Source organism: Mytilus trossulus, chromosome 4 (genome assembly GCF_036588685.1).
Source record: "Mytilus trossulus isolate FHL-02 chromosome 4, PNRI_Mtr1.1.1.hap1, whole genome shotgun sequence".
Taxonomy (NCBI): domain Eukaryota; kingdom Metazoa; phylum Mollusca; class Bivalvia; order Mytilida; family Mytilidae; genus Mytilus; species Mytilus trossulus.
In genome coordinates this window covers 2,642,464-2,653,021 of record NC_086376.1, presented here as the reverse complement: position 1 = coordinate 2,653,021, position 10,558 = coordinate 2,642,464, and the positions used below count along the sequence as shown (strand labels likewise).

The 10,558-nt window shown below is 31.9% G+C and overlaps 1 protein-coding gene across 1 annotated transcript; it reads right to left on the bottom strand.

Moving 5' to 3' along the window:
- Positions 1 to 1,852: 1,852 nt before the first annotated feature.
- Positions 1,853 to 9,147, bottom strand: LOC134713681 (transient receptor potential cation channel subfamily M member-like 2). Its single transcript, XM_063574969.1, has 5 exons — positions 8,919 to 9,147; positions 6,601 to 6,796; positions 4,992 to 5,151; positions 2,718 to 2,914; positions 1,853 to 1,953 (listed from the first exon to the last, which is right to left on the bottom strand). The coding sequence occupies exons 1-5, from the start codon at positions 8,991 to 8,993 to the stop codon at positions 1,868 to 1,870; spliced, it is 714 nt and encodes a 237-aa protein (XP_063431039.1). The 5' UTR covers positions 8,994 to 9,147; the 3' UTR covers positions 1,853 to 1,867.
- Positions 9,148 to 10,558: the final 1,411 nt, after the last annotated feature.

The following is a 10,558-nucleotide window of genomic DNA, read 5'->3' as shown; positions in this document are numbered from 1 at the left end:
GATCAGAATTTATTAACTGAAAACTCCTGGCTTTGAAAGAAAAAGACGAACAATGGAACACAAAACACAACATAAAAACAAAAAACTAAATAAAGGTAACATGAGTTTACCTATGATTAACAGTCGCAAATCGGTTGAGGGAAAACAAATTGCGGGTTACCAACTAAAACCGAGGAAAACACACAAATAAAGAAAAAACAACGAAAAAAGATAAACCCTGAAGTGCAACAAAAGTAAACGCCAATTAAAAATGTATATAAACAAACAAGAATATATCAACTGTCATAGTCCTGACTTGGTACAGAACATATTAAGATTAAATGATGGGTTGAACCTGGTTGTGTGGCAAGCCATTCTCGAGTGTAATATTCTTAAAGGCAATTTTACAAATACCACGTATGACAACATTACATGACAAAAACACTGTACAAACAAATGCAACAACACTCAGGACAAATACACAAATAAATAATATTATAGTACTGTTCGACCTGTTAGCTACCCAAGAACAACAATTCTATATGATTTATATACGATAAAACACAAAAATAGCCTAAAAGAATTGCGAACTGTGCGTTACACGAATGTATAAACACCACAAAGAGCAACGTCACTGGTCAATTTTTAAATAACAAATAAAGTATACTAGTATCAGGATTCATTCTGCAGTGGAGTCATTTGATGTATTTCACAACAGCTATAAAAATACAAACATAGAATTGTGTCATTAATTGTGTTATGATGTAATTAATTGTATTATCTAAGTTTGCCGGCTTTTCCTCTAAACCAAAAGAGGAAGGAAAGATACCAGAGGGAGAGTCCAACTCGTAGATTGAAAATAAACTGACACCGTCATGACTAAAAATATAAAACCAAAAAGCAAATAAATGTACACAACAAAGAAAAATAAAGACTAAGTAACACAAACCCAATCTAAAACTGGGATTAGCAGATCCTTCTCCACATGCTGTCACCTGTCATGTTGCTCATGTTATTACAAATTAGGTAAATAGTGCAATTTGGTAGGTCCATTCGTGAAAAAGGAAGAGTATTGTAGTTACGACATAAATAACATATCCGATATCATCTGTGAAACGGTTATTTCATAACGGTCAACCAACTCGTGATTGTTGTAAAACAAGTAAAAAGCATGAGCAACACGAACTTCACAAAAACATGAAGTGATCTCAGGTTCTTCGGAAGGGTAAGCAAATCCTGCTCCACATATTGGTTACACTGTATGCTAGTGATTTATTTAATCAATACATTAAATATATAATGTAGTTTACTGACCCAATATATATATAGCATAGCTTAACATGTGGCATTTAGACAAGTAACATAAATAAGTTCATACCAAAAAAAAATGCCAGCAATAGCAACAGTCGATCAATATCTATTTGTTCATCTATTTTCCGGACAAAACATTTCAGATTGCTCTTAAAAAAAAGAGATTATACCAGCACTAAATACTAATCATAATTCCATTAAGCAAAATTAAATCCGGGTAATAAACAAATCCGACGGAAAACGTCTATTCTAAGAAGAAACCAATGGAACAACAAAACGAAACACGCCAAATAACCCAATATTAAATATAGACGGTCTCCTCGCGGTCGTATTTAATTTATGATAGATATAAAAAAAATACTACTAGAAATGAATAATACGCAAGTTAATTGTTCATGTATCTTTTGTCCTTCTCGTCTGATGTCTAAGAGCGCATAAATACTAACAAGGAATATGAACCAATACCTGTCAACGACTTTAAATCATAAAATAATACAAGGTAAAAATATTCTATTTTTCCTTTAATAAAGTAATTTATAACAAATGTCTTTTAATGTTAATCCCTGCTTAAAGTCATTCATAATTCTAATACACAATTTACTGCATGAACTGACTGAAGTGTTTTTATTTTCTTCTTTTTATTCTTTCGTTCCTTCTTTTTTTCTGAAACAGGAGAAATGTTTCAAAGGTTTAAAACTTCCATTATATCATATGTGACGATATAGCCAAAAAATTGCAACCCTTACATCTTTGAATAACATTTTATGTTTCTTTATTTATAGAAAGTAAGGCACAGAAATTGACTGCACACGTTTTAAATTAGGGTTCGTTTAAGCCTGGACATAAACTCAACAAATAAAGAAATTGCACGACATACTGCACAGATTATATTTAAACACATTAAAAAATATAAACTGAATTTCATATTTTCTAGTGAAATGAGTTCCTTTAGTGAACAAACATATACATTTACACCGGTTTGTGTAAATCATTAACGTTTGATTTAAGTCGACAACCAAAACACTTACTCAGCAATATAATATGCAAGATACGCTTGTAAGATAGTGTTACTAGTTTCTTTTATGTAATCTGTTGAGGTAGAATTACTTTTAATAAAAATCATGGTGTATTCAACGTATAGTACTATGAAACTCTGCATTGGTTCACAAATCGTTCATTTTTTTACTTAAATAAGGCCGTTAGTTTTCTTGTTTGAATTGTTTTAAATTGTCTTATCGTGGCCTGTTATAGCTGACTATGCGGTATGGGCTTTGCTCATTGTTGAAGGCCGTATAGTGACCTATAGTTGTTAATGTTTGTGTCATTTCGGTCTTTTGTGGATAGTTGTCTCATTGGCAACCATACCACATCTTCTTCTTTTTATATTGACATGTATTTGTCAGACACACCAAAAATTATAAACTCACGATCGGTTTCCTGATTAGAAACATCATTCCCATCCCTGCATTTCCTCAATTTACGATAAATTGACATGCATAACAAAATTGGTCTGATAACTAGATTTAACGGTGCAGGTATTATTGTACGATAGTCCATTATCACTTCATATCTCAAGTAACGCCATAATTTCCCGGAGTTTTCTTGAACTCGTCTAAACTTAAAGCTGAAATGAAAAAAAATATCTCCACTTTATATCAATAGTGAAACTAATAAAACCTTTGAATACTACTAAATGTAGTAACAGTGATAAAAGTGGTTTTGATAATTATCATTGTGGTTTTCAGTTCTTTGCATTTTGCTCAAAACAATAAAACTGTTTTCTTTATATACAATGTATTCTATAAAAACGTTACAATCTGCGCATATCAACACTTGTTCAAAGATACTGAAAATATTGAAAAATTATATTAAAAAATCAACAATGATGTGAAAAGAACCTGTATTAAGGGTTTATTATCTGACTTAACCTATTATTTACGCACATTACACATGACATTATATTATATACACTAAACAGTTGTATGCATCAATTCAAATTTAAGTGCCTCATAATACAATGAATCTAGAACACCTTTCTTCCGGTATGATAAGATTGGCAATAATAGCCAATCAGTAACACAGTATTTGATGATTTTGTCTACAAGCAAATATTGGACGCATGCAGAAGAATATTAGTATACACTACTTAAAGAGAATTAAATATTTGATAATAAAAGGTCGTAAGTCAAATTAAAAGTTAGATAGTAGAGAAAGCAAAGTTAAGGTCGCTTTAAGTAACCAAAGAATCGTTTAGAGGAATACTTTTTTAATAACTATCAAAATTTCAACCTTTTCAGAAGTTTGAAGATAGAGCAAAAATGTGTCGGACAGGAGACATACTGATGTTTTCGTGTGTAAATAAGTGAACTAGTTATACAAATCCAAGTAGTATCTTAGATAACATTTTGAGATGTTCCCCTTCTGTCAAATCTTATATGGAACATCAGAATGTTTACTGATTGGTAAAGATCTATTTTTAATCTTTTGTTTTCATATTAATCTATTTTTTAATAATAAACTATATCTTCTTTTTTATGTTTACGTGTATAATAACGTTATTTTGTTTTTGTTTTAATTTTTTGACAGGAAATAACAAGGTAAATCTATTTACTGAATGAAACATTTTTTTGTACGAATTTGTAGTTGATGTAAACAGATATCTTGTACAGAGAGTGAAGTATAGACTATATACATAGGTTCAATAATTTCAAAGCTATTACAATTTCAAAAGACACGATTTGTATGCCATTCAAATCTATACACTCAAGTAAACTGTTGTGTTTTTATTCCTGCTCTACAAATGATCGACTCATATGTACATAAAATCTTTACATAACAGCCCAGGATATATAGCACCCGTCAGTGCATTATCATAATATATATTTAACTGATTTGTTTCCTATTATTTTGGAATGTCTAGAAATTGATGGACTGTTTAAAGAATGGGAAAAGATACCATCCAGATATTCAACCTCATATATCGAAATTAAACAGACAACACCATGGCTAAAAATGAAATTAACCAATTAAAAATCAATAGTTCATAAATCGCAAAATAGAAAATGAAAAACTGAGCAACACGAACTCCGAACAGAAACAAGGGGGTTACATCAGGTGCTCCGGAAGGATAAGCAAATCTTACTTCATATGTGACATCTGTCGTGTTGCTTATGTTAAAACAAATCCGGTCATATATAGTATTCGGTATGTCACATTCTTACAACGGGAACGGAATTTTAGTCACGACATTTAGGGACATAGTTGTAATCATCTGTGAAAAGAATAATGCATAACACCCAAACAACTCGTAATGACGTTCGTCAAACTCACGAGAGACTTCAACTTCATCGCTAAGAACTCTAAGTTGTTTAATAGATTCATTTTGTTAGTTGGTTGCAATCACAACCAGTTAAGGTTTTGACTCAGTTTTCCAATTTTTTTTATTGTGTTTCGATTACTGTTAGTCTTTTGGTCGTTTTTATTTTATTAGTTTTTGCTATGGTATTACTTTGTTTTCAAATTATGAGTTTGAATATCCTTAAGGTATATTCAATGTTCTTCAAATTTGTACTTATTTTGGCTTTATAACTATTTTGATATGAGTCTTATGAAGACGAAACGCGCGTCTGGCATACTGAATTATAATCCTGGTACCTTTGATAACTATTGCCTCTCTATTTCAAATAATTTTAAATACAAACCTGAATAGAGCAATCACAAGGTTGACGAGAAGAAGATTCGAAATCAACATATAAAAAGCAGCAATCACAATGAGTACCCAGTCATACCGATTACACCGTTCTATGTCTGGGTTACTCTCCCATTCGCTCTGTATAGTGGTACATGGTGTTGTACTGTTAGCTGAAATGATTTGTTGAATATATTTTATTACCATTAAACATTGTCTCTGATTTATCAACGTTTAAATATACATTGAATGTCAATTGTACGTTAGATATTAACTATGGACAATTGATTTAAGAATAGAATAAACTATTGTGACGAATAAAAAACACGTCTAAAAATATATTGTATAATATTCCTTGATAGCTGTACTAAGTTTTCTTTACACAGCTGAATTGACAAAACATTGTTTTCACTACTGCATGTAAAAACAACAAGCATAACACAATATGTTTCAGCTGGTTACATTTGTTGTTTGTATAAAATAGGTAACAAAGTCCTTGCTAACAATTAACTTAGCTGATAGTGTAATTGGATCTAACTTTATGATAAAAAAAATCAGAAGAAGTAATCGTTTTGACAATCTGCAAATAATTCATTGAACAGACAAAGGAAACTTAATAAAATGCATAACATGCAAGGAGTTAATACAAACATTATTCTCATTGTCTACTTCCTACTGATAAATTGGGGTATGTTGGTGTGAATCATGAAAATGACAGACCCGTCAAACACGTGTGAATGTTATTACTACCACTGGGTCGATACCTCTGTTTGTGGACTGTTAGTCTCCGAGGGAATCACCAGCAAAGTAGCCAGCACTTCGGTACTGGCATGAAAATACTTTTTTTTTGTGTTATTAAAATTTGCTGTAACAAAAAGTTATCAATTATTATTTATCAAGGAATATATCTCCATCATGCAAAGCTCTGATTCTTTTCACGGATTTGGCTATACTTTTTGAACCTTTTTGATTATAGCTCTTCATCTTTTATATAAACTTTGGATTTCAAATATTTTGGCCACGAGCATCACTCAAGAGACATGTATTGTCGAAATGCGCATCTGCTGCAAGAAAATTGGTACCGTTAGTGTTATTACAATGGTTTTTTATGCAACTGAGAGCGTGGACCGATCTCAAAACTTCTGATCGGATTAAACGTACAAATTCTGACCTAACGTGGCTGCCTATATGTACATATCGCACAGCCAAACTGACGCTAAAAGTTGTTTTTTTTCTGTCACCCGGAAAAAAGGTTGTAGTGATTATATATCTATTTCCCAATCATTCTTGAGATTATGAAGTTGTAAAACGTATTGTACAGTCTTTCAGTCTTCAGAACCCGTTTCTTTTGATCAACATATCAACACAAGTATTACCATAATGAATATAAATATAGCACCCACATAAAGATAACACCATTTTTATTCCCAAACTTGTAATCACTTGGAATTACTAAATGTGAGCAGAAATGTGCGAGCATTTACATCTGGAATTTATTCCACAAGTACTGCATATCGTATTTCGCAGTTTTTAAACAAATTACCTGTTTGAATTAACTTCTAAAGCAAATGTTCAGACATATTTTTCATTTACAAGTAAGTTCCATGAGTTAAAAAAAATACCATCAAAAGAATCCAAAAAATTGAATCCATATATTTGCCAGTAAGGCATATACATGATTTTCCAAATTCTCCAGTATGTCCATCCAGCTGGATTCCACATATCCTCGTGCTTTGGATACATGTTTGCATGATAAAGTACACCGACTCCCATCATAAATACCAACAGAATTCCTATAAATCTAAGCAGTTCTTTCACCTAATAGTAAAATATAAAACAAATATGAAATGATTATATAGTTTAGAGGGTTACTGTTCACAAGGAAGCTATTAAACCAAGAGTTCCAAATGGTGAAGTTGAAATCATCCCTTCGTAAATTTTACGGACGCCGTTATGGAATAACCGTTTCACAAATGATATCGGATATGTTCCTTACGTCGTAACTACAATCCCCTTCCCTTTCATGAATGTGACCTACCGAAATAGACTATTTACCTGATTTGTAATCACATAAGCAACACGACGGGTGCCGCATGTGGAGCAGGATCTGCTTACATATCCGGAGCACCTGAGATCACCCCTAGTTTTTGGTAGGGTTCGTGTTGTTTATTCTTTAGTTTTCTATGTTGTGTCATGTGTACTATTGTTTTTCTGTTTGTCTTTTTAATTTTTAGCCATGGCATTGTCAGTTTGTTTTAGATTTATGAGTTTGACTGTCCCTTTGGTATCTTTCGTCCCTTTCTAAACAAAATTATCTGGATTTTTAATTGAAATTCAATAAAGTATTTAAACAAAATATAAACATGTGTAATTTTTTTCAGAAAACGGAGAAAATTTTGTTTTTAAATACTGTTAGAAAATACAAAATATCAGAATTTAATAGCATATGGACTGACTCCAATAGAATTAAGATTTCAAAACAGATTTTGGTATTTTTTTATACGAAACACGGAAGCACTTCATTTTGAAATGAAGACTTTTTGACATATTCACCATTTCCTTTCTCAATTTTATCTTTCGGAATGATGCCAGATTTATGTTCGTCAATCGATATAATGTACTTTAACGAAATATATATAAAATGTAATTATTGTACAGTATGTTCCCTCTAACATTTGCCCTGGTCACCATTATTTGGGATCAATTTATATACTTATAGATTATCGTTGATTATCTCAACGAGATTGATTTTCTGGCTTGAGCTGGAACAGCGAAAGTGAGAAAAGCAATCGAGTTGAGATGACCAATGATAATCTGTTTATCGCTATTTTACCTATGACGACGTTGTCAATTTCAATGTCAATTTCGTTAACAACGCACGTGGCGTCCTTAGTTTCTAGCGATAATTTTTCCATCTCAAGCGAGTAGCATGATATGAAAATTATCACTAAAAAAGATCAAAGAAAAAATGCACAAAATAGCGATAATTTGATTTATCAGTCCCCCATTCAAAAATTGATCATATTTTAGAATACGAAATTCAATGTTTCGAAAAATAATTATGACATTGTTTAATATGTCGATATCGCATTATCAGATTCTGAAGGATGTTGGCTTATATTCCCTGATAGAATGTTTTCCTCGCGTTACTTGAATTTGTTAAATACTAAGGTTTTTCTACCTCAGGAATAGATTACCTTAGCTGTATTTTTGCTCTTCAACTTCGTATTTTATTTTGGCCTTTTTAACTTTTTTTAGTTGGAGCGTCACTAATGAGTCTTTTATAGACGAAACGCACGTCTGACATCAATACAAAATGTAATCCTGTTCTGTTTGAGGAGTATTCATATATTTACAAAATTAAAGTGAATTACAGAATTACAGATTTACAGAGTTTTCTTTCGCACCACTATGTGCTAAGTGGAGGACTTTCGTCTTTATTTTAAACATTTTAATTCTTGCAGATTGATGGTGTATTGCATTAAACGTATGCGTATAAGATCTCATGAAGAGACGAGATTGTGCTCGGAATTTTAGAATAACGGAACAGTCAAACGAAAATTTCTGTTGATCATCGGTTTTACTGCCAGGTGACTATATTTCTATACATTCGTCAATTCTTGGAGCAAAAGTATGATTTTGACGATCAAATGACTGCTTTCGAAAGTTCCTCTCATTGGCAATTGCTAGATTAATTTTGTTTAAACTGGCTTCCCGAAAACGACATTACTGTTCGATGAGTTCAGTATTGTTGTTAGTTATGAGTTTTTGTGGGAAAGAATATTAGGATCTCCATTTAAGTTTATTTGGTATTTACATTGATCTAGTATGTCATTCATATAACCATTGCTATGTTCATTGAAATATAAAAAAATATGTTGTTTTAAGTGAAAACATTATTTGTTTCAAAATTAATATTATATGAGATAAAGATACGTACCATTTCCTTGATCATGATAATTTTTGGTCCTAGTTTTCGTTCTACCAATATGATATGAAGAAATCTCATGTACATTGTAAACAGACTGAGACTATAAAATCGTCTGGTTAGATTATGTGTGGTGGTTGGCTTAAAGAAGCGAATTAAGATAGCAGTTACTGTCAGTATGTATGATGTGACATCAAGAATGTTCCAAAAGTTGTACAGGTAATTCTTAACTCTATAAAACCAGGAATGCCTTAAAAGACATTGTGATCCATTGATCTCTTCTGTTAAATCTGTAGGAAATTTTGGTTCTTTTGGTGCTTCAGCAGCTGTTGTACAAAATGTTGGAAGGAAGAACGACTGAAATCAACAATTCACTAGAGTTTATTCTCATGTATGCTGTATATGTGTATAAACTTACTAAAGATGCTTTAATAGTGTTATTATTGAAGATATGATAAGAGCTTTCCGGTTTGTAGTCCTATTTCTTTCTAGATGACTTTAGACTTATTATAATTGCAGTGATGCAAGCATAGAAAAGACGATTGGAGAAACCATCTCTCTGTCAGTGTAATTGGTGTCTTGCGTTGGAATTTCAGTAACTGTTTATAGCTTTTTGTTACGTTATTTCAATCATTGTCGTTTGCTTAATTACTTCGAATACCTGTTCTAAGATCGGACACAGACTTCTGTTGAATTGAGATCTTAAATGTGTTTTTGCTGTGTATTTGTTAATTCCATATATAGTGACTAGAGGTGAAAGAAGAGGATTGAGATCCCTACAACTGTACACATGTATTCCCTGAAACCTCTCAATTTACTTGGCTAAATCACGTAGTGGTTTTCTTCGTTGGCTATTTCAATAACGGTTTTGATTGTGATGACATGTAGATGTTAGGTTCAACTGGCAATAATCCCTGAAACATGCCCTTGCATATAAGAATCCAACAATAAACCAACTTTTATGTTGACATAAATATGCATAGAGAATGGCTTTGGGTAATAAATCAGGTGCTTGAAATTACCAACATTTCTGAGCTTAACGAGTTTTAGCTGGACAGGACCGAAATTAAGGTAACATCATATCACTAACGCAAATCTGCATATAATTCAATATAACACTGTACTTTGTGTCGTGTAGATACAATAAACCATGTAGAAGTAATGACACTATCACTTCTGTAGTTGGTCTGGACAGACAGGAAGCATGACTAAGTTATCATTTCTTTTCATATAAGAAGTAAGAAAAAATAAGTCATTTTCTAATAACATGGTTTGTAGAAAAAAGATATTGAAATATTAGGGACTATATTTGCATATAAGAATATATAGTTAGCAAATAATAAGCATTCAATCCAAGTCCTTTATACCCTCTACTTCTTGTGCTCGGCAGAATAGATACATATGTTAATAGATGTTTTATATTTACCACATGTCGATACTGTTCAAGAACATCTCCAAGCAAGTGTATGTAGACAATCCATTCATATGTTCCAACAGATTGTATTCCATCAATAAAATCAAGTTCTGTCAAAAGGAACGCACTGTAGCACACCAGAGCAGCAAAAAAGAAAGCCTAAACATCAATAATAAAACTGTTAATATTTCAGATATTTCAGATAATGTGTCGAATGATGATATGTTATAAGAAACAG

Bases quoted from the DNA above. Each gene is read 5' to 3' on its own strand.
- LOC134713681 (XM_063574969.1), bottom strand. From the start codon at position 8,993: ATGTACATGAGATTTCTTCATATCATATTGGTAGAACGAAAACTAGGA. The intron at 5,152-6,600 runs GTATTTTTTTTA...AAATCATTTCAG, and splicing joins TTTTTTGGATTCTTTTGATG to CTAACAGTACAACACCATGT. The intron at 2,915-4,991 runs GTTTGTATTTAA...TTTTCATTTCAG, and splicing joins CTTGTGATTGCTCTATTCAG to CTTTAAGTTTAGACGAGTTC.